General features: G+C 40.9%; 1 protein-coding gene and 1 non-coding gene across 7 annotated transcripts in view; both read right to left on the bottom strand.

Moving 5' to 3' along the window:
• The window catches only part of cald1a (caldesmon 1a), a 76,353-nt gene that overhangs the window by 13,741 nt on the left and 39,025 nt on the right, over positions 1 to 23,587 (bottom strand). For 4 of the 6 annotated variants that reach the window (XR_002596905.2, XM_022218791.2, XM_022218809.2 and 1 more), the window contains exons 3-9: positions 18,434 to 18,571; positions 12,981 to 13,383; positions 12,853 to 12,885; positions 12,657 to 12,767; positions 10,147 to 10,250; positions 8,225 to 8,492; positions 3,356 to 3,493 (exon numbers count right to left, since the gene is read on the bottom strand). Coding sequence is in view for 5 of the 6 variants with exons in the window: in XM_022218791.2 (XP_022074483.1) it covers positions 3,356 to 3,493; positions 8,225 to 8,492; positions 10,147 to 10,250; positions 12,657 to 12,767; positions 12,853 to 12,885; positions 12,981 to 13,383; positions 18,434 to 18,571 (1,195 nt within the window). In the remaining variant the exon portion in view is untranslated. The remainder of the gene's footprint in view (positions 1 to 3,355; positions 3,494 to 8,224; positions 8,493 to 10,146; positions 10,251 to 12,656; positions 12,768 to 12,852; positions 12,886 to 12,980; positions 13,384 to 18,433; positions 18,572 to 23,587) is intronic. The other 2 variants (XM_022218822.2, XM_022218831.2) reach the window with 2 other exon arrangements.
• Positions 1,814 to 1,886, bottom strand: trnak-cuu (transfer RNA lysine (anticodon CUU)). The gene has a single exon. It is a non-coding gene; the product is annotated as a tRNA-Lys (tRNA).

Below are 23,587 nucleotides of genomic sequence, written 5' to 3'. Positions count from 1 at the left end.
CTGTTGTATTAGTTTTTGTTCCTGGTGGTGGGTGTTGCTGTTGTACTTGTGTTTGGCTAGGGAGTTTAGTTGCTTTGTTTTGGGTTAAGATAAGTTTGGGAAACTCTATTAGCCTTTGTTTTGTTATATTCTGTTCTTTGATTTAGCAACACTCACCAGTCTTGTGTTCATTTTTGTCACTTTTATGTTCCTTTGCCACTAAGCAATAAATCCCTTCACCTAAACCAACAACATTCTGGTTTTTTGTTGCATCCAGCTAACCCCTAGAGGTTGGATCGTAACAGCTGCAAAGAGTTCATACACAATTTTTTTTTGTGCATGTAATGGGCGACACACACAACACATATACACACACACACACTCTCAGCTGTACGTACAGTGAACATGACGACAAAGTAAAGCTGCGTCTGTGCGGTGAGTTCAGCAGGATGAGAGAGAATTACAACAACATTATTCACAAAAGTGACCACAAACAAACACTGGATTCCAGTCCAATCAGAGATCATACACTATTCGAGCCAAAGCTCGAGTCTGGAGTCTCACTGGGACGAGCCAGATGGATGTTACAGCTAACTGTCACTAATTAGATTTTCTCCACTGGCTGAAAATCCCCCTTGATTTTCAGTGTGTGGGAGTTGGCTTTTGGCAACACTGGAGACATTTATTCACATTTGAGTTGATTAAACGTTCCTTCGCCGTGACAAACATTTATCTTCGGACGAGGAGGGAGAGGGGTGAGCTGGTTGGATTCTGGCTGATCTTTAGTTGTGCATTTCTTGCAACAAGCAGGTTAACATGTCGGCAAAATCGCATCAATTACAATTTCCTTTCTCCAGCAGTTGACTTGTGCACATCTCTCTCAGTTCACCAAGTCTCTTTCCATTTCTGACCGCTCCTTCATCTCAGTCAGATAACACTTCATGCAGAAAGCTAAAAGAGGTGAGAGGTGCAGATGCGGGTCATCTGGCACTTAATCTCTCCAAATATTTTGAATGTTTAGCTTAAGCTTTGCTGCGCTGCCGGATGAGTGGGATTTGGAGAACTATAATATTGACTCCATTGTGCTGACGACTGTGCTGGAACCGATGCAAATACAGCAAAGGCCAAAAAAAAGTACAACAGTCACAAGTAAGCTTCAGTCCTGCCGGGAAAGTGTTATAAAATTACGGTTGCTTTAACTGAATTATCTGTGTTTATGATAAATTAGCTGATACTAAAAAGTGTTCCCTCGGTCTCCTCAGAATAGTGAATGTCACATAGGTTAGAAACCATAGATTAGCTTAGCAATCCAACACTGCATTCCTAGAGTTGGAGATTCATGTATTTTTAAATGCTTTTTCTTGTTCCAAAACATAAGAGCAAATGTGTAAGGAATTAATTAAATTGTGTAATTGACTGCTCTAACCAAAGCTGCAATCATTGGAATTTCCAGCTAACTAGCTTAATATCTAGAATAGTAACTGAATGTTGCTTTAGAGGCCAAGGAGCACATCATTAGCCAACTTATTTATTTATTTTCATTCACCGTTGTGTTTGTATGGTATGGAGATGAATTCAGGGGGTGGTGTTGTGTCTTTTAATGTCCCTTATGGTGCAAATTAATGTTTGTTGTGTTTTGTGGTTGCTATAAATGTGCAGGTATAAAGTAAAAGCTGCCAACATGTGATAAGGTATAGTTACTTCTGCCACTCTTCAAGCTCTGCTAACTCTGAAAGGAATGTTTAAGATATTGCACCATTTTTGTCAAATTGCAGTAAAACCAGAGAGCTGAAATCTCTCTACTATTAATCCTCAAACTGGTCGAAAATTCCTACGCCCAACGTGGGGCTTGAACCCACGACCCTGAGATTAAGAGTCTCATGCTCTACCGACTGAGCTAGTTGGGCTACTCACATAGACAAAAATGTCCAGTCAAAAAATTACATAAATAAGTCAATAACTAATTTTGGCTGCAACAGTAAACACAAGTGTCTTCATGCACTCCCAGCATCTGAGAAACAACTGGAAACCTTTAGTGTTAGCATGTTGTGTGGCTGATGTGGCTAATGTTACCATTAGCTTTGATCGTAAGTCCATATTTCAGTGGTCCTTTTAAACTGTAATACTGACTGACATTCAGAGAACTGACACTTGAGGAGTGATTTGAAACCAGCAAACAAGGGCAACTGTGTTTTCACGTCTCCTGTTGTGCTTCAGTAAAACCGAAACTCAGCTGGTGTTTCCCTCTGTTCACTTCTCTCCTGCTCTCTGTGCTCACATATACTGCATTTTTATATGGCTGATTCCAAATTAGACTGTTCTCACTTACATGTTGTATGAAACAGTGAGTGTAACCCAACCTGTTACGACTACATGTTACAAACCCCTTTCCAAGCTGCAGCTTTGCACTGCTAAATTACCCGTTTTACAATTCAGATGCTGTCTGACAAACTCACCAAACACATTAGTAAAAAAAAAAATTCCTTGTAAAATAACAGCCCAAAGAGAAAGTAAGAAGTGATGAAAAGTCCTGGTTTCACACTCAATTACGCTGTCAATCAAAGACACAGAGAGAGTCTTCTTCCTGAAGGAGGCATGGACAGCAGTATCTCAGCTGCATTTAAAGCTACAGACATGGAAACAGCCAGTTGAGAAAAGCCTAAATCCAGGAGTTATACAGACATGGTGACCATTTTTGCAGTATTTTGAGCTGAAAAATTGAAGGACACTTTGTAAGGACGCTCATTGATTTCCTGAAAAGGGCACAATATGGGACCTTTAAATTGGAGGTCGTCCCAGAGCCGAATCGATGCCTGAATGAAAAAACAGCGTGGGGGGGATACTTCACACACAACACTGTCGCTGTTGTGTTTCATGTAATTTCTCAAAAAAATCAAGACAAGTATGAAAGCTCAACAACCAAACAGGTTTAGTTTGAATGATAATGAGCATGATTGTTCATTTTTCCCCATCATACTACATAAACACGTGAACTAACAAGGTCTACAATGCAATACAAGCAACTAAAGTGTGTCTTTGTAAGTGTCAGCTAATGGTTTACTATCATCTATGCAGCCATCAAGTGCACATTCAAAATCCCTTTAAAGACGGTTTTAAAACGAGACAGCTGGAAACATTTAAAAGTCAGCGAGGGACGCCGTTTTCAAACGAAGCTAATGTTTGACTAATTAGCTTGTTAGCTCCAGCTGAAAAAGAAATCTGCCAGAAACAGATTTCTATTCAGCCAGCATCAGGCCACTGTTTGGACACTAGATTTTGAGTGGTGTGTCTGACCATATTATCATTACGACTGCATAAGTGGGATGCAGGGCCGGGTGGACGGTCAGATGTGAGAGGTTAGAAATGGTGCACTGACCTTCAGAGAGGAGCCTCGAGGGCTGACACACTTGAACGGTTTGTCCTCCCCGTCCATGGTGTCTTCCACCTTCTGTCTCTTCTCAGCTGCCTCTGCTCTCCTCCGCTCGATCTCCTCTTTCATCTTCCTTTTCTCCTCCTGAGAAAAACAGTCGAGGCAGTTCAGCAGATGCACTCGTGCATGCAAAACCCTCGGCATTTTCTAATTTTCCAGTGTTTTTGGTGCTGACTGGGAATTTGTATGTCAACACTCGGAACCTCAAAATCCATCAGTGGTCTTGAAAGCCACGTCTTCTTTTTAAAAATCACCAAAATTACCAAAACGATCAGAGCCAGAACAGCAAAAACTGAGAGAATTGATGGATTTGAACTCTCTGACGGTCCTTAAACTAATAATTTGATTCAAGATTCAAGGATATTTATTGTCACTGCATTTCTACAACCAAACTTTGCTGGCACTTAAGAAAAAACACTGTATAACAGAGAACAACAAACAGCTTTATAAAAACAAGTATTAAAAAATGAAATAAAAACATTTTAAAAGTGTAATAGTGCAATGAGGTTCAATATCTGCTTTAAATTGTCTGATGTGAGTAAAAACTTTGTGTCGACTGTTGGAAAAATGAACTAATTTTCAGGTTAAAATCATGATGTTTCATCTAAAACCCTTTATGCTACATGCACAGTTTGAAAAAATGCCAAAAAGAAGCATTTGGACTCAACAGATCCTGTAAAAAAACAAAACATTCTACATCCTTTGACACAAATGTGAAGCCACGAGTGAATCAGCTGCAAAAAACTTGTCTCATAGCAAAAATTCTGAGACTTTTCAGCTGACCTCGGCTGAACTGCAGGCGGTGTTTACACAAGGCAAAGAGAAGATTAGTACGGGAACAAATTACGAATGAAAGTAGTACTTGTTTTTATAATGTTGGTGACACACATGGCCACTTAGAAAAATGTTGATTCCAAGTTTTTGCAATTTTTGTTAAAAAAAAGAAAGAAATTAAACTTTTTTTTATTTTTTTTTAAATGATTAATGACATATCTGTGTCATGCTGCTCAAAACACATTTTTTAGATACCTCAAAGTATAACCATGGCTGTGCTGTTTTCATAGCTGTGCAGAACTTTAGATTACAGTGACAAAAAGAATGCAGAGTGAGGAAAAATGTGACACAAGAAAAAGAAAAACAGCTAGAGGTTGCTTGGAGTTCAGAGTGTTTTATTTTTTAATCAGGGCATTTATAGGTGGCGCTGCTGTTTGCCTGTCCAGCCATGCCGGATATTGCTGCTCATGCTAAGTGCCCACTTCACGTCTGTTTACTCTAAACAAACCACTGTTGCTGTTGGAAACCGAAAACAGACTTCCTGTGCTCCGGAGGATTTTTGCCTGGGAACAAACTAATAGATGGGTGTTTTGAAGAGAACGTGCAAAATCCCTCGACAGCCTGGTAAAAGCTGAACGATTTCCATGTGACAGGGAAGATTATTATGTGAAGCAGTGTATGTCACAACAAGCAGGAACGCAGCTGACCCAGACAATAGATACATGTCACTCTCTAATTGATTTACTTACTTTATCCAATGAAGCAGGTGAGGGACAAATTCAATTACACGCAGCAAATTCTCATTTACAGTGATTAAAAAAAACAAAAACAAAAACTGGAAAACCCGCAACATGCAGACAAATAGTTAAAAAAGAAAACAAAAAAACAATTACTGTATGAAGCATTTGTACTGTATTCAGAAGAGGGCTGATGCTTGGCAGTATATCAGCCCTCTCCAGCAGCCTTGTCTTGGTTAATTAGTCTCTCTGTATCTCTGGGCCATCTTTTAATTACAAACCAAAAGGCCTCATTAACATCACACAAGAGGAGAAGAACAGGGGCAGATAGCGAGAGACGGGCCGCCACATTCGGAGCCAAGATCAACAAAGACGACCAGTCTGGGTAACAGTGAGAATGCGGGCCTTTAGAGTGAGCGAGCAAGCGGCTGGGAGGGAAAATGAACAGCGTTTCAGCTCGGACGGGATCACAAAGGGAAGGGGGAGGTTATCACGGTGGAGACACATAAGGATGAGGTCGCTATGAGAGGAAAGAGGAATAGCATATGTGAGTTACAAGTGGGGACCCGAATAGGTTGAGTTATGATAACGGTGACTTATGGCGAGATAACGTCACGGCGGCGCTAGCATGAATGTGATGCATGGGTTTCAATGCACACAGGTGCAAATTCTAAATCAACATGAGAGTGGTGAGAAAGAAAAAGAAAGCAGTTGGGTTGCGTCATTTTAAAGAAATGAGAGAGGAGTAAATGAGACAAATGAGTTTAAAGTCTCCATACGGTGAAAATCCATTTTATTGTGTTTTGTAGTTGTTATAAAATTAGGCGTATGAAAGAAAAGCTGTTAAGATGTAAAGATGTTTACTTTAAGACCACCCAAAACTAGATAACCTCCCAGCTTTAACAGCCAGTGGGAATTTTACTGAACTGCTACCTTCCAGCAGAGGAACTAATAGTCGTCTAGCTAAAATTTTGTATCATCCTGCCTCCTCACTGCTGCTTCCACATGAGCCATTTAGTACGAGCATTTGCCTCACAGTCCACCAGGTTTATTTACTTTCTAGAAAAGCTTCTATTAAATCTAAAATGTCTCAGCTGTGAAGAAAATGCATCAAATGTTCTGCTGTCGGCTGCAAGAGTGAACACAAGAGTCTTCAGGCACTCCCAGCATCTGAAGAACTGAAGGTCCACTGGATTATTTATATTTTTGACTGCAATGTCACGACAAAAATAGGAAATTCTTTGTGTTAGCATGTTGTGTAGCTAATGTGGCTAGCCATTAACTATAGCTGCGTTTCCATTACCCTAAGATATGCGCAAAATGTGAATAGCGCAATAAAAAACTGGTAATGTAAACACCTGAATTTTGAAAAAGGACTAAAATATCGCTAAAAAGTTTTTATGCTTTCATGAGGTGGTTTTTCAGACGTTTCGATATTAAAAAATACCGCAAAAGCGCAATGGAAACACTTTTTCCGCAATTATACGTCAGCGGATGTGACGTACCTGGTCACATGACCAGTTCTCTTGGAGTAAACATGGCGCGGTATGTGTGGACAGAAGAGGAGACCGAGACTTTTCTTGCCATTATTCTTGAGAAAAACATCACTGCCATACTAGACAGCAAACAGCACAGGAATGCAGAGTGTTACAAGGAAATAGAAGCGGAAATGAGGGAGAAAGGGTTCGACATCGAAATCTTGCGGGATGATATTTTACGAGAGTTACAATGCTTCTGCCCAGAACAACCTTCAATGGAAACACGTTCAAAGCGCAAATATACTTTGTCGAAATTTTAGAAATATCGCTTTTATTTTCCGAAAAACTGTAACGGAAACCCAGCTTATGAAGATATGCCACAGGTCAGAGCTCTGTGCACAATCAGCGATATTTACGTCAGATACAAAGTTACTCATTTATGTCTGTCAGCTGCTGTTCTACCAATCACAGACTCAGAGAGAGTCTTCTTCCTGAAGCTTCAGACACTGAAACAGCCTGTTTTGAACAGGACTAAAATCAGTGATACAGTCACAGCCTAATGATCCATCTTACTACTAGCAGTATTTTGAGATGCAAATTTGAAAGAGACATTCTGGGGACATGTTAGACTATAATCAATTTGCTGAAAAAAGGGTGCAATATAGGACCTTTAATGTCAAACAATATTTTTCTAATGACTAGAAATTGGTATATATGCACTCCTCGTCAAAAGGTTTAAAAGATGCTCCACTTTGTAGTTATGTTGAAATGTAAGCAGTTCAAGTCCAGTGAAACTGACCTGGAACTAAAGAGTTACCAAAGATTCAGCTAACTGTACAACAAGATAATAACCTAAAACTTTGTCAAAAGTACTGCAGAAGAGAAGAAAAAAATGTTCCAAATGCAGCACAGTCTTCACAATTAAACCAACATGTGCAACACATTTATATATTTTACAACAGTGTTGGGAAGAAATGGACATATTCTAAAACTTGCAAATTATTTAATGTCATTAATGTTCTCTAAGGGCTTTTTCATTCTTATTGAATACTATCTGCCTTGGTAATTTGGTTGGCATGCTATCTGTGTGTGTGGGCACTAAAAATCAGTTCCCTTCTGGTTAGCCATTGTTTTCTGCTGACAATCCCTTCTGAGATTTGACTATTCCATGCGTTACTCCGTGTGAGTTGCCAGGACGACTCATTCATGTGAGAATTGCCAGTTCAGCTATTTGCCAATGCTGAGTAGAACCTGTCTTTTCCATGACAACAATAACAGCAAACATAACGGTGAGTGTGCAGAGAAACAGACTCAAGAGGATCCAAGCTTTAAACAACTGGTTTCATACTGTAAATCACTGATTTAGGGAAATCTTTATTGTTTTTAAAGAGGAGCGGCTGAGATCCAAGTTGCAGGGAAATGACAACAGCTTTATGGCTGTACTGCGGCCTCTCATGGACCACTTGGCCTGAGATCTAAGCGTTACAATCAAAAAGGGAAACGCTCGGTTGGATTATAATAAGAAAAAGAAATACCATGAATGGAAATCCAAACTTAACAGTACAGTGTTTCATGTTGCAGGAGGACTGATGTCTTAAATTTCAAAGATTTAACAATAGCAAATGCTGTATGAGCTTATTGGAAACTGAAAAATATTTTCAGGCCACATGGATTTGTCGTGTTGTACTGCATCAGTATCATTAGACTTTGTACCAGCACTGAAGTTTAGTGTTAAAAATTGGATGAGAAAGAAACAAGAAACCCAGACACAGTAGAACTGATCAAACAGCATCCATAAAGTGAAACCTAAAAAAACCGAATCCTACCTCCTCTCTGGCTTTCTTTTCCGCCTCCTCCTGCTTCTTCTGCCGCTCCTCCTCCTCCAGCACCTTCCTCCTCTCCTCCCTCTTCCTCTTCAGCTCCTCCAGCTCGACCTCGGCCTCCTGCTGCTTCTGCCTCATCTTCTCGAACTCCTCGCTCTCAGCGTCGTCGCGGCGACGCTTCAGCTCCTCCAGCTTGCGTTCTGCCTCTAGGCGGGCGGCGTCGTCCTGCTCGTCGCCCGCGGACACCTCAGGGGAACGAACGCTACCACGACTGCAACACGAAAACACGGGTCAGGAGGCAAAGCTGGTGGAAGTCCAGGGTAAAGCTTGACATTTGATCCAGACTGAATATTTAAACGCACACTCGACGGATTTATCTCTTTCATGGACAAGCGGACGCACATAAACACACCAAAACACGCATACAAAAAGCCGACAATCACCTCTGCAGAGATAAAGTTACAGCTCGTTTCAAATTTCACACCAGTGTTTCACCCTTAGGACTTACGGTAGGTGACCCATGACGAAAAAAACACACCACTGCTGAGCTGAATGCCGAAGAAAAACAACTTGTTTGCTTGTAAATCAGATTCAGATGTGCTTTTCAATTATTTTGCAAGAGGCCTCGGGCAATACTTCCATGCTTTTATGGCAGCTTGAGCGACAAACAATAAATGTTACTGTAACATCGATAAGTTCCTGTCTGATAGAACTGCCCCTGTTCAGCACTAAGGGTAAAATCAACATTTCTCCTCCATAGCTTTACATATAGAAATACATTTTATTGGAATGTATGTCTTCTGCCCCAACCAAATCCCAATGATCTTTGATTGTTAGGTAGTCTGATCTTTTCAGCCGACCTTTTGACCAAAGAATATTAAGTTACTGCAGAACTTTTCAACAAGTGGTTAAGAGTAGAGAGCACCGATACAGTGGCTTCATATAGTAGTACTACTGGTTCTCTGCTGTAGTATTGGACTGTCAATTATTGGGTGGAATTGGATTCTCTGTCATTGATTGTCCTCAAATTAGCTTCAAAATGAATGTCTTTTGCTTAAGAATCAGTCACGGCAGTCAACCAGGTGTGAAAACTTGATATAAAAAAGAAAAAGTATTGGCTAAACCCTCTGAACTCCAAGCAGTTTCTAGCCATTTACGTGCTGTATCTCTATGGAAACAGAACAACCATGACTAGAAGTAGAGAGAACTCAAAAATATCTACTGTGCAGTATGACGAAGATATGACGGCATAAATAATGAAACAAAGAAAAAAAACATAAAATTTCTAACATTTGAATTTTGTTTCCATTGTTTCTGTGTAAACACTGCCTGCAGTTCAGCCCAGTTCAGCTGAAAAAGTCCATGAATTTTTGTCATGTAATAATTGGTCACGTCACAGCTAACTCACTAAAGGCTTCACGGTTGCACGGTAAAGCAGAGAATCTTTGCATTTTACAGAATCTGGTATGTATACATGGTTTAATTTTGGTACATTTTCAAATGAGACATGTAGAATGAAGTGATTTTAATGATATATCCAGGCATATGGCGTAGATTTGGTCACAGAGCAAAAGTCAGATGTGATTAAGTCAAAGACTGCTCAAGGAAAGTTGGAAATCCAACACTTTATCCTGTTGATGCAGTTTCTGGCCCTGATAAATGATGTAATTCAGGTAATTTAGAAAAACAGCGTTTAACACGGGGATTCAAAAGGTCAAACTAGCAATATTTAGCACAACATGCTGCACAGACTGATCACATTCACCTGCAATTATTTAGAATTTCCAGACACCTATTTTTAACTGGTGCTAAACTGGGGCATGAATCTGATGAATGCCAAATTTCTTGAATAATTTATAAGACCCGGCTATCCCCAGAGTGACTGAGAACCAGACGGTGACTCGCTGTGTGTTGTTCTTGCCTACCTGAGGGTCCTCTCAGGTTTCCGGTGCTGTTTGGGAGTCGCCTCCTCGTGCAACCCTCCGTTGTGCTTCCTCTCGTCCTCCCTGGTTCCGCCCCTCTCAGTCACCTGCAGCCAAACAAACGCAGTGAATACGGATGTCACGGGTGAGGAAGGCCGGAAGGAGGCGAGATCGATCATGTGACATGGCGCGATGTCGCATGAGAGAAAAGAGAGCACACCCCAAATAAAATAACACAGAACGTCACATCTGGCTGCATCCACTCCAGAATTACTGCTGACTGAGGATTATCCAACGTGTGATCACATTGGGAGTGTCTCCAGCTGTGTAGTTTCCACCTCTTCATCATCGAAAACATAATTCAAGTTTTCTAGCTTTTAAATATTACATGCCAAAGTCCAATATGTGCACAGCCAGTCCAGTTTTGAAGAACATATATTATCATTCTTCAGCCTAAGAAAAGCTCTGGTTAAAATACTGACGAGAAACTTGAAAGTTTGGTTCATCAGTTTGAGGAAGTGACTCATTACACAAGAAATCGAAGAACGAAATGTTCACTTGAGCTGTTAAATCAGAATGCAGATGCTTGTTTTCACTAAGACCACAATGAACTACTGCTGATAAACGTGGATTGATTAACCCAAGTTGGCTGCTGATGATGTTTTGCTTTTCCAGCAGCAATTCTCAATTTACTTTTTACCTATTCTTATTTTATGGTAATATACTGAACACAAATATAAAGGCAGCATGTAATATTTTATTAAATTATATCCAGTGATTTGAACATAGTAGGAATAAATATTTGTTGTGTCAAGCACATCATATCCCGACAACAGAATGGACGTCATGAAACAACCAAGAACAAGCTAAATTTCAAACGATTAAGGTCAGATGGAGAGTTGGGTCATCTTCTAGTAAACAGCAATGAGTCAACATGTCTGAGGTGTTTGTAGTTATTGAGATTATTGATGCTGGTTGAGTTGTTTCAGTCGTCCTAAAGGGCTTGGTGAAGTTGATGGACATTTTAGGGAACTGGGTTGGATTGTCAGACACGTCCATTCATAGTATCCACAGATGTTTGATGGCTGACATGTCTGGATAGGCCAAAGTCAGGACATTTTCTATACTAGCAGAAGGGCAGTGTATATTACATACATACATGCATATATATATATATATATATATATATATATATATATATATGCAATATCTATGTAGTGTTTCCCTGCACTAAATGCTATGTCCAACAAAATTAGGTCAGCTGAGTGAGTGTTCTCACCTTAAGACATTTTTAAAAAACTGTATACATGAATAAATATTTTTATCTGGTCTATACAATTGAAAACCAGACTCATTAATGAAATGGACCATCAAGTGTCCAACAAACAAGAGTTGTTGCCCTGTGGAATCCACTACAGAACAGTTCTGAGGTCAGATCACAGCCTCTGTGTGGGCATCAACCAGTTTCCATTAGGCATTTCCTCTCATAAGGAGCAGACACTCTCTGGTTATGCAGATGAAAAACTTCATCAGAAGTGGCTGGAGTCGGACAATGGACAATCAAAATGTGACACTTCTGGGCTCCAGCGGTGGCACGATTTTCTGTCAAGTCATGTTGTCTGAAACTCTTCCTTAGACCACAAATGATGAAGTTTAGGACACCAAAGTGGCTGGCTACTGCTCTAACTGACACGCCGGCATCAAATAGCCAAAAGCCCATCTTTGTCTTTTCATCTGTGGCATCGTGTCATTTGAAGAAAGCTGTACTGTAGGATGGACTTTTATTGCCACTGGTCAAAAGAGTCTCTGTATTGCTAACACCATCTGACCATTGTTCTTTTAAACAACACTTGACTCGGGTGTGACTTAACTCAATGCTGCGTTCATATTTTTGTTCAGTGTTGATATAACAGATAAAATGCTTAGTATGGTCTAAAAACTTTGACTGGAAGTACACAAAATGATGGCTCAGGTATTTAATTACTGGAGTGGACTCAGTGTAATGTGACGTGTTGTCGCTCTCTCAGCTGAGGTGGAAGACATGCAGAAAACACACTGTGACCACTCTGTGGAGCATACCATTAACCTCATTAAAAAATAATAAACTGGTCGCATGGCTGCAACCACACCTCGTAAAGAGCACGCTCAGTTACTACCAGTTTGCAAAAGGTGCAAACCACACTCAACAACACGAGGTGTCCGGGTAATTTCAGCATCTGGCTTTGACAAAAATCACAAAGTCAACACAATCGGCTCATAAAGAGAGTGTTTTTAACAATTTAATCTTGAAAGATGTCTGGTCTGTTGAAGTGTCCTCTCAAAGACACTGAAGTTACCCGGAGAGAGTTTCTGTGCTGTGCATCACACCTCTACTGAAATTCTTACCGCATGTATGATACCTCATTATCCTTTGACTGCAGTATCTCAGATACCTCAAAGTCCTCTTCACTGTCATTTCTTAGTAATATAGGCTTGTTCTCTGGTGAACTATCTACATTATCATCCTCAGGTACCTCTTCCGCCTCCCCTGACGCTACCGCATCCTCCTCAGCCTCTGAATTTGCTGACTTGGCCTGATTTGAACTCTCACTGACTACAGAAAGTGTCTCTTCTTCAGCGAGAGCCTATGAAAAAGGATTATAGCAGTTTTTTAAAAAGAACAATCTCAGGGAAGTGCATTGCAAAAAGCCAACAAATCGATCACTGTACCTTGTTTTGCATTTTAGGCTCTTCGGTTGACGCCTACAGAAACAAGCATCAGATTTGCAGGTGCTGTCAGTTACTGGAGTTAAATAATCGGCAAAAATAAATGAAAAAATAACAAACAGGTGACTGACCTGTTCTCTCAAGTAAGACCTTCTCGGCTTGTCCTCGTCCACTTCAACTTTCTGCTCCTCCACTTCTACGGCTTCGGGAGCAGCCTCCTCTTCCTCTCTTGGCTCCTCTCGCTCCTTCTGATCCCTCCTTGAACTGTAGGTCGCTGGCTTCTCCTCCTCGTCGTCATTGTCACGGTAACGACCCCTGCGCCAGGAGGAGGGTCTCTCCTCTTCTGCGTTGTTTCTCTCCGTGGCGACGCTGTCGGTGGCCTCGGTGTTGTCCAGCTGCCCCTGTCTCTCCAGTGCCTCCTTCATGCGTCTCTGCCGTCTCTCCTCCCGTTTGGCCATCCGGTCCAGCAGCGCCTGTTCTTCGTCGTCTCCGCCGCCTCCATAAGAGCTGCTCACAGTCACTGTCTCTGTCACACTAGAGAGAGAAGAGACAAACATTTCAGTGTTTTTTTCTAACGAGGAGGAAGTTCTGAGGTCAGAGCAGACGTCAGCTGTTAAGAAAACATGGCCAGCGGAAGTAAATGCATGAAATTATCTCTTGTTACCACCACAGTGCCCTTGATCGAGGCCCATCACGCCTAAAAGGAGCTTGAACGTGCTCTGTAAGCAAAGTTTCCAGATGGTGGCTGCCAGCGGTTGTTGTCAGCTTTACAGCCTCTACGCAGGGAATGCTGACAAATGGTTTTATCGACAGGTTTTCACCACAGCTATTCTTTCAAATAAACTCAGGTCAGACCTTAAAATGAACAGAAAATAAGCACATTGTCTTGATTTCAGGTTTGGATTTTTATATCTCACTCTGTCAGCTATCCACCTACTGCAGTGTAACCAAGACTGAGAGTCTACAGCCATGCTAATACTTCTGTGAGATTAGGAACAAGGGCTTTCTTCAGGTGCGTTGCATACCCACAGTGACTATAATAATGTGCTGATTTTTAATTGAGACAACAATTGTTGAGACAATTTGTCCAGAAGAGAAACATAAGCAAAGTCAAATTAATTTACAGACAACAAGATTTGAACCAAAGTGCTACACAACTACACTAGCAGGCCATAAAACATAATAAAACACAATGATTAGAAAACTAATCTAACTAAAAAAAGAATAAAACAGTAAAATAACACTGAAATACTACAACAGAAGAAGAGATGAAGTCGGAGTGTCAACATGAATTGAACTGAGAAAAAGGGCGACTTCAGCAATTTGTGAAATCTAAGTAGCTCTTACATGAAAAGATAAACGGTTAATTAGAATATAAAGAGCCACTGCAAAGGTTTGATCACATTCATTTTTCAGTCTAGACCTTACAACATCCAAATGTATCTGGTTGCTCGGTCTTGGTGTTTTAACAGGGGTGTGATGATACGAGTTTTGCTAAAAAAGGTGGCACAAACCCATTTAAAACATTAAAAACAAACTATTAAATCATTTAATCAGTGCTGGACTGGACAAGTATGCAGTGTGAGGAGTTACAGAGCACAGGTGTTATACGATGATGCTTTTTGTGTTGTTAGAAGACAAGCAGCCACATGTATTACGCAATGAGCCACAAATAATTTGTCTCAAGAGAGAAAAACGAATTCATGCTGGGTAAAAGTCTGAAGTGAAGAAAGCTGGTTTTAATAAGTAGATTAATACATTTGAAGAAGGAGCAGGTGCACCAGTATCAATCAGCCCACCTCACCACACAATATAACCAGACTCCATTCGCTTTTCAGATGCTGGATCGTGAACTCCCACTGTTAGTTCACTATTAAATTTCTACAGCCTTAATTCCTGACCAAACCTCGGTAACCCTGTTTTCTGCTTTTTCTCCGTTTGGACGCCTCCTGCTACTCTTCAGTCTGGCTCCTCAGATTCATTTTTGGCCCAGATCCACTCCCCTCTGGACTCGTTGCCTGGTTCATCTCCACATAACCCAAACCCTTTTGCCTTTCCTTGTCATCGCAGCCTCCGTCTTTCAGCCCCCTGGACACCCACGCCTTCAGCTCCCAGTTTCCCCAGTAGCAGCACCTCAGTCTGAACAGTCACAGGTCAGGTTTTTGTGTTCGCAGCCTACAGCGTATTATAGCCCAGAGTTTAAGCTTTTGTTTTTTGACAACTTCTGTCCACTTTTTAGTCAGCACTTTTCTTTAGTCTCAGAGAATTAGAATTAGTAGCTTTTGTTCTTGTAGTTGTCATAGTGTCATGACTCTTTCTATTCCTAACCAGTTACCTTGAGGTACTGTAGATCTTTGGGTTCTTAGAGTATTTCCCGTGTTGTAGTAGCCTTTTGAGAAGTTTCTCTAGTTAACTTAGTGTAACTATCTTTGGAGCGCACTTTAGTTCAGTTATTGTTATTAGTTGGTTTTCCCATCTTGCATTCCTTCCCAGGTGTTACCTGCAGTGGGTTTGTGCATATTTTAGTTTTGTCTGCCTCTAGAGGCAGCATAGTTTTCCCCAATTTAGTTCCCTTAGGTCCTGAGTTTTAATTTCTGGGGTTCGATAGCTGAGATTTGTAGTTCTGTTTGAATTTATTGTAAATAAATCATTGTTTTAACTGCATTTGCCATTATTGTTCTCATTTCCTCACTTGCAAAACCTAACACCATATACATTTGGACTTATCCTCTGGGGCCCGTAAATGGGTGTACAGAAACTCATCCTACAGTTTTTGAGATATTCCTGTCTGTATTAAAAAGGTGGACTGACCAACATCTGGATTCACTCCATCCAGTATTTATTATCCTTAGCAGTCCTGCAAAGTCTTTACTCTTATTTTTAATGGCATATAAAGTGGTATATTGTCTGCAAAAGAAAGAAGAATAAAAAGGAATCTTGTGCTTCTTAAAAACCACCAAAGACATTAGTATTCATCCTCTGGAGGCTGTGAATGAACAAATATTTATCCAATAGTTTTTGAGATATTAAATATTTTTGTCTGGATCACATTGATAGACTGACCGACAATCTGACCAGCCAATATAACCATGCATCAAGCCGTTCTTCTGTATGGATCAAAGTACACATCAGACACACCCCCATCAGTAAATAAATATTGAAATAGCTTCTTGTATGATGGGTGAAACATCTGTAAAAGAATCTACAGGCATACTGCTCAAAAATAGACATATCAAATACCAAATGATTATTCTTCCACCTCACTGCAAACAGCATGACTCAAACTATTTTGACCTGAAAGTCTGGCAAACATTATCCTTGCATCTGCACAATCAACAATGGCCAGTGAGCGCTAGGTCCTGCCTCAGCATCCTTCTGCACAATCCCCTCTTGTTCGACCGGCCCAGGACGTATCTCTGAGCTCATAGAGGGGAAACATTCATGACCACAAAGCAGCGTCTGTGTTTCTAGATGTCAGAGCGACCCACCACTTCCACCGTAGCCAAGACGACTTATCTCACAGCTTAAAACTGTATAGAAATTGATAGTCAGTTCCTCTGTTCCTACAACAGTCTTTCTGGTGGATAGGTATGACATAATGCATTGTTGAGGGGGTGTGCATGGAGCTGTAGCAACAGCTAGGCTCATTTAGAGAGTTTGGAGGATGACGTGCATGCTTCACCTTTCCAAAACACAAATTACAAGAGTGGAAGTGTGAAGAATGTGCATCCGATGACTAGCCTGTTACTAACAATAGCAACTGAATGTTACCTCAAAGGTCAAGGAGCAACTACTCCAGCAAAAAGTTCAAAAAGCCCTGTTCACAACCAGCAGAACTACTGAGAAGCATTCTTTGAAAATCTCTCCAGGGCTACATCAGGTTTCACCAATACCATACCTTACTACAGCTATATCACAGTTGCAGAACAGTTCCATGCATGAATAATGTACTACAAATATCACAAACATTCAGTTAATATTTATTTAGCTTAGCTCTGTCTACCAGAGGTGCATTGGTGCATGTATGCAGGGATAAAGCATGTATACTTGGATATGGGATGTTAGGCTGTATACCTACCTACCAAGACACCACCAAACCACAGCACAGTTCCGTGTATGTAGCCAGCAAATGCAAGCTGAACACCCCAACACTCAATAGCCTCCCAGCTTTGCAAGCCAGTAAGAATTTTACTGACCTGCTAGTCCCAAAAGAAGAACTAATAGTCGTCTAGCTCAAACTTTGTACAACTGTTCCCCATCACTGCCTGCTGCAGTCAAGGTGAGTCATTCAGAGAGAGCAGCTGCCTCAAAGTTCACTGGGTTTTATTTACTTTCAAGAGCTGCTTGTGGTGAGTATAAAATGACTCAAAAACAAGCAAAACACATCAAATGTTCTGCTTTTGGTTGCAAGAATAAAAAAGAGTCTTCATGCACTCTCAGCATCTGTGCCACCACAAGTGTTAGTGCATTGTGTGGCTAATGTGGCTAACTTTACAATTAGCTTGGATCGTATGCCCACAGGTCAGAGCTCTGTGGAAACTGTAAAGCTGAGAGACCATGCAGTGAATTCGTCAATATTTCTATTTAAAATTAGCTCTGAAACCGACTTATTTACATCTGCAAGGCTGCCGTGTGGTCAGCTCCACACTGTCGATCACAGAAGCAGAGAGAGTCTTCTTCCTGAAGGGGGGGTGGGCAACAGTAGCTTAGCTGCATATACAGCTATAGACACTGAAATAGTCTGTTTAAAATAGGACTAAAACCAGCAGTCATGGTGACATGAACAATCTGTACAGTATTCTGAGCTTAAATTTGATAGACATTCATCGGACATGTGACCTTTATTAGTTTACTAACAAAGAGCTGGGTTCTGCTCAGGGTTTCTTCCCGTTAAAAGGGAGTTTTTTCTTGCGACTGTCGCCTTAGGGCTTGCTCTGGGGGTTCGGGCATATGGGTTCTGTAAAGCGTCTCTGTAAAGTGACAATTTCAATTGTATTTGGCACTACGTAAATAAAACTGAATTCAAACTGAAGTGAAAAAAGTTCCACGATGGACCATTAAAGCAAGTCACCTGGATCACTAATAAGTTGAATTGAACAACTCATGGAGCAAATTTTTGTTTTAATACGTAGCTAACAACCAATGACAAAAACCTGCAAAATTTGCAGTCACTGACAAGAAATGAAATCCGCTTTTGTCTGTTTTTGAACGAGATCAAGGAGCGATTTTTTTAAAGAAATGAATTTCCAGTCTTAAATCTGCACCGTTATCATGGTATTAATGTGCTTGAGAGAAAGGAAAGCTTGACATGGTCACCAAGAGTAAATGAGCGAGAATAAGTCTTCAAATAATCTCCAAAACTTCAACACCAGGAGATGTAAAAAGATTTCAGAGGCACACTTCTGAGCTTATCTGACAAAGAAAAGTGACTCATTGCTTATTTATTGATGAGACACCACCTATAACCTCAACAGGCAGGATGACATTACACCAGAAGTTTTCCCTCCGTCTTTCCTGGTGTCCTCAGTCGACTGCTGACTAGAATTCACCACAGAGAGACTTAGTGATGCTATATGTGCTTCACCTGTGGCTGTTGGTCATGACCAGGCTTTCTGGCTGGCTGCTGGGCTCCTCGCTCTCCCTGCTCCTCAGCCTCTCCTGCCGAGCCCGGCGCCTCCTCTCACGGGCCGCCTCCTCTTCATCATCATCATTCCTCGCCATCCTGAGAGAAACAAAGCAAGAAAGTGAGCGAGAAGACAAAGAGACACATTTTCTTTCTCCTTTTTTTGTCTCCCAACTTTCCACCCTTCATCTCTTTCTTCCAATTCTCAATTTAGCTTCACAGTTGGAAACTTGAAAGCGAATGATTCTTTAAATTGGACTGTAATCATCACAGTGACCGAACCTGGTGGATTTGCCCCCAGTTTTTTTTTTTCTTCTTTCCTCTCTCCTATCAAGCCGACCTGTCAGCTGTGCAACAACCAATACTTCTTATCGTGGCAGCAGTTTTCACGAGCTGATAAAAACTAAATGTCTGGAGACATGGCTTGGCTGAGGATAAGAGAGAGTTTCTGGCCCACAGCTTGTACTGGTCTGGAACAGAGCAAACTGGAGAAACCAATAGTTTATAGTCCTTCAGAGGAATTTAATACCATGTTAAATCGAACAGTTGGATTTTTCTAAAGTTAACAAACTGAAGTAAAAATTTTATCATGTCAAAACTACTTAGCAGTATTTTGTGCGGACAGAGGTGGGGTGAATTTTGTTTGGCTCAATAAAATTGGAAGCAAAAGCTCAGTTGTGTTGAGACACTCATTTCAATACAAACATCGACCTCCCAGTTGAACTCTCTGAACCCTAAAACCCTCCCTGCACCCTTCAGTGGGTCTGAAAGGCACGATGTCTTCAAAAAAAATGGTCAAAATTATCCAATTTATTAGATGCAGAAGCCTTAAAAACAGCAAGAATCACTGGATCTTGAACTATTCGTCTGTGATGCGCTGTTCAGTTGGGAAATGTAACCGGAATCTAAGCTGAAAATTGTGGTATTTCATGGAGATCATGTTATTCTACATGTCTCATTTAAAATTTCACCAAAAATAAACCATTTCTAGCAAGCAGATTCTGAAAGATCATGATGAAAATTCAGGGTCTTTTTGGCTGAACTGCAGACCCGAGTATAGAAACAAATTAAAAATTCAAGTCGTAAAATATCTTTAGTATGTGGAGCCACCATTGTTTCCAATTATTGGTAACGACTGTTGGCACTTGGGAAAAGTTTGTACACGTTGATTCCATTTTTTTCTTACATTTTTGCAAAAATAATTAATCAGAAACTGAAAACATAATTTCTTCATTTTTATGATTAATGCCATATTGCAGTAGAGACATTTCTGAGTTCTCTCTACCACTAGCCATGGTTGAGCTGTTTCTATAGAGGTTTGAGACTTTATGTTGCAGTGAAAAATGAGCCTACAGTGAGTAAAAATGTGACAGAAGCAACCTCCTCTTCTATCTGTATGGCTCAATCTGAAGCTACAGAGGGTTAGCTTAGCTTAAATTAGCCTCTCACCAAAATTAAAGGACACAGTTAGCTTGTGTCTGTCCAAAAATATTCAGAAAATATCTGCCTACCAGCTCCTTCAAGTCCAAATTATGAACATTATTATAGTAACAAAATAGTAACAAAATTTCCCATTTGTTTATTTCAGGTATTTTTGTTAACATTTGAGCAGAGCTAGGCTATGTGTTATACAGGTTTTTACAGTGTATAAAAGTGAGAATGATGCTTGGGATAATTTAGATAAGATGGATGGATGATAGATAGATTTAGGATAATTTAACAATGACTCCAAAATCTAAATTTAAATTGACATATATATATATATGTATGGATAAAAATAAAGAATATCAGGTAATATATTGATATCTGAATATTTAACCCCTTAAAAGACTGCACCTGCATCTGTTAAGTGGTAATGATCTTCTCATCTAATTTCTAAAAAGAAAGAAAAACAGCGAATAACTTAAATAGACGTGCTCAGACTGAACCAGGAAGCACTTTCTGACAAAACTACTCTGCAGAATTTCTTACAGAAAAGCATAAGTAAGCAGTAAAAGTAGTATCAGGCCGAACTATTGTAGCTACACCCTGAATTTTCTGTTCCTCCTTCTGCTCCACTGTGTGTATTTTTCTTATTACTATGCATAACCAATCAAGCATACTCTAAATGCAGCAGGGTCATGGCAGGTCGTGTCTAAACATCTGCTTTTGCCATTTAAGAATTTGGGAACTTCTGACTCCACTCACCATCTCGCCCTGATATAGGCAGGGATGAATCATTGCAAAAAAAAGAGGGAAAGATCTATGAACAATTCAAACCCTAATAGAACAAAATCCAAAGTAGACATGCTGTGGATGATTATGAATGTTTAGTTAATGCAGCGGGTTAAGTAAAGGGTGTGGCTGCATGCTTTTATAAACAAGACTCCACTGTTCAACAATCAAGTTGGCCAGCAAACTACTGTATATTTATGTGCTGAAATTTGATTGACGCAACAAGTTCTGGCTTTTTATCTGGGGCCAATTCAAAGTCAGTCTGGGGAATAAAGGGAATAGTGAAATAGTTTTTGAGAAAGAGACTACACCCTAAAGTAAAGCACATTTGATGCTGAACTATAAGTCAAGGCATCATAAAGTCAAGATAAGTAACTAAAGAGTGGCACTATCCACTTTTTTAAAACTTATCCCTGAATTGCAGACTTTCTGGCCACCTGACATCTATGAACTCTATGCTGCCCCGCCTGACCTTTCCACTCCCCCTGCTAGCCACATGCCCAGCTACCTGACATCACAGCGCTGCCTTTGAGGTCGGCCAGCGAAGCATGCCGTTGCATGTTAATTGCAACATGTGTGGTGAGCCGAGCTAAAGCTGCACGGGTTTATGTGAGGTTTTACAGCTTGTGAACAACACTTTCAAGCCCCGTCTTTTCCCTTTTCAGATGAATCCGTTAACGCCCAAGTTTGACCTGTGGGACGGTGACATCGGTGACGTCAGCCATAACTCAGCACATGTGTGTCTGTTTAATTCAGATAATTCAGCACTTTTGGGTGTAGAAAATCGGCCTAATCCAGAGGGAAGCCTGTGCTGAACACTAGCCCCTGTGGCCACGAGTTAAAGTGATAATATATTCGAGGAATCGCAGGCAAAACATTTACATTTCAGCATTTTAGCACCGTGAGATCACCAGATTAAATGCGAAACAACGTTATCTGAAGTTTGCTAACATTTGCCACAATGAGCTACCGGCCAATTCCACATGAAGCAAAGCTAAAGAAGAAAAATGTGCTATTCAGAGAGTAAATTCTTACTTTAAGTAAATATTTTTTCAGCTGCATTCATATTACATCAACTAGAATGAGGGTCCCCTGCAATAGGAAGTGCTTTAACCCTTATTTAAAATGCTGGTGTTTTTGTGAGGGGGCCGGGAGAAAAAAAAGTTGTGAAACAATAACTCCCGAAGGACAGATCCATCCCAGAAATGGCACCAAATGTCATGAGAAAGGGAAAACGACAGCAGCTAAAAATGGAACAAAAGAGTCCTCGGTGGCAGCGGCGACGACGACAATCTCAGGGTTAAAGATTCCTCAGTAGGAGAGAAAGAACAAACTCCTAAAAGCTGAATTAGCATTCCTGTCAATCACAGCCTTGGCTACAGACACATACACAACCAAAGCCCCTGATTTAATATCCCCTTTTCCTTACCTAGGCCCCAAACTCTATCAGCATACTGACAGAAATATGGGGAGAGGTGGAAGGGGGAGATAGAGGCAAGGGGAAAAAAAAGGAAAAAAAAAGGAAAAAGCGAGTGAAATGGAGAGTGAGGATAAAGAGGAGAAGCGGGAAATGAAAAACGAGAAAGGAAAGGGCGTGCACAATAATGGAAAACGGAGTTATCTGCAGATTTTATCACAGTCGACACCTTTTCCTGTACAGAATGATGTGTAGCCAGAGTAATAAGCTTCAGGTATGTGTCCCTGCCGGTATAGAGTGTGCAACAGATGCAGAGAGAGCAGCTCTATAATAATGCAAACTTAGTTTAAAAAAGAAAAAAAAGGATGCAGCTGAAAAGGAAATTAAAAGTTCAAGTTTTTGCTCTGATTTCACAAAGTCTGCGCACAAAGCGCCGGCATCGGCGAGCCTATTAGGGAGAAATATGTCCAAATATTTTCTTTATGGCAAAATATCTCAGAAATGTCAGTGAAAACAATTTGGGAAAAGCCCATGAGAAAAGATTCTTCACCCCTCCTAGGTTAGAGAGAAAGAGAGGGAAGGGAAAGGGAGAGAAGATCGAGAGAGAAAAGGCTGCTGTGAACCGAGGGGAGGGGAGAGAAGGAAGGGATGGATGAGGGAGAAGGGAACGAGGGTGGGGGCTTGGCTTGCACTGTCAGAAATGCTGACCCATTCCCACGCTGGCCTCTCTGGACTATTTCCCTTCCTAGTGCCGGCCCACAAGACCACAACCCGTCTCTTTCCCCCACCCTGCTGAGCCAGCTCCAAGAGTACAGAAAGTTTGCAGCGACACAATCCCCCAGAGTGCCTTTATACCAACTCACAGAGATACTACAGCATCCACACGGAGTGAAAAAGTAAGATTAAAGTTGACTCAAAAAATGGCTGCAACTTCCATCTCTCTATCTGTATCTGCCCCCCGTCTTCCTGTCAGAAGGTTTACGATGGTCATGTTTGGAACGGTCCATTCACCAAGGGCGGGGACTGTTTGGCACGGCTCATTCACGGAGGATGGGTGTTATTTCCTCGGCCCTTCCTGGTCTCTGAGGCCAATCGCCAGCGCAGATGTAAAGAATAAAGAGGAAGAGAGGGAGAAAAAGAGGAATTAGCGTGGGAGAAGAAGAAGAAGAAGATGATGTGGAAAAAGAAGGGTTAAAGATTTAAGTGGAAGAAAAAATGGGATTAGAGGAAGCAAGGAGAGGATGAGAGGAAGATAAAGGTGATATTAGTAAAAGATGGTGAGGAAAAAAGAAAGCAGAGGTTTAGAAGTAGCAGGAGAAGAAAGACAGTAAAACCCAGATAAGAAGGAAGGAGAAGGAAGAAGGAGGATGGGATGCAAACGAATGAGAGGAAGAGCCGAAGAGAAAAATGACTTCCTAAAAGAGACAGTGAAGTAATGCCAACCAAAACCTTTTTAACCCTCCTGTTGTCTTCATTTACGGGCA

This window comes from Acanthochromis polyacanthus, chromosome 1 (genome assembly GCF_021347895.1).
Source record: "Acanthochromis polyacanthus isolate Apoly-LR-REF ecotype Palm Island chromosome 1, KAUST_Apoly_ChrSc, whole genome shotgun sequence".
NCBI classification, from domain to species: Eukaryota; Metazoa; Chordata; class Actinopteri; family Pomacentridae; genus Acanthochromis; species Acanthochromis polyacanthus.
Note: the sequence above shows the minus strand (reverse complement) of the source record. Positions and strands in the feature narration are given on the sequence as shown.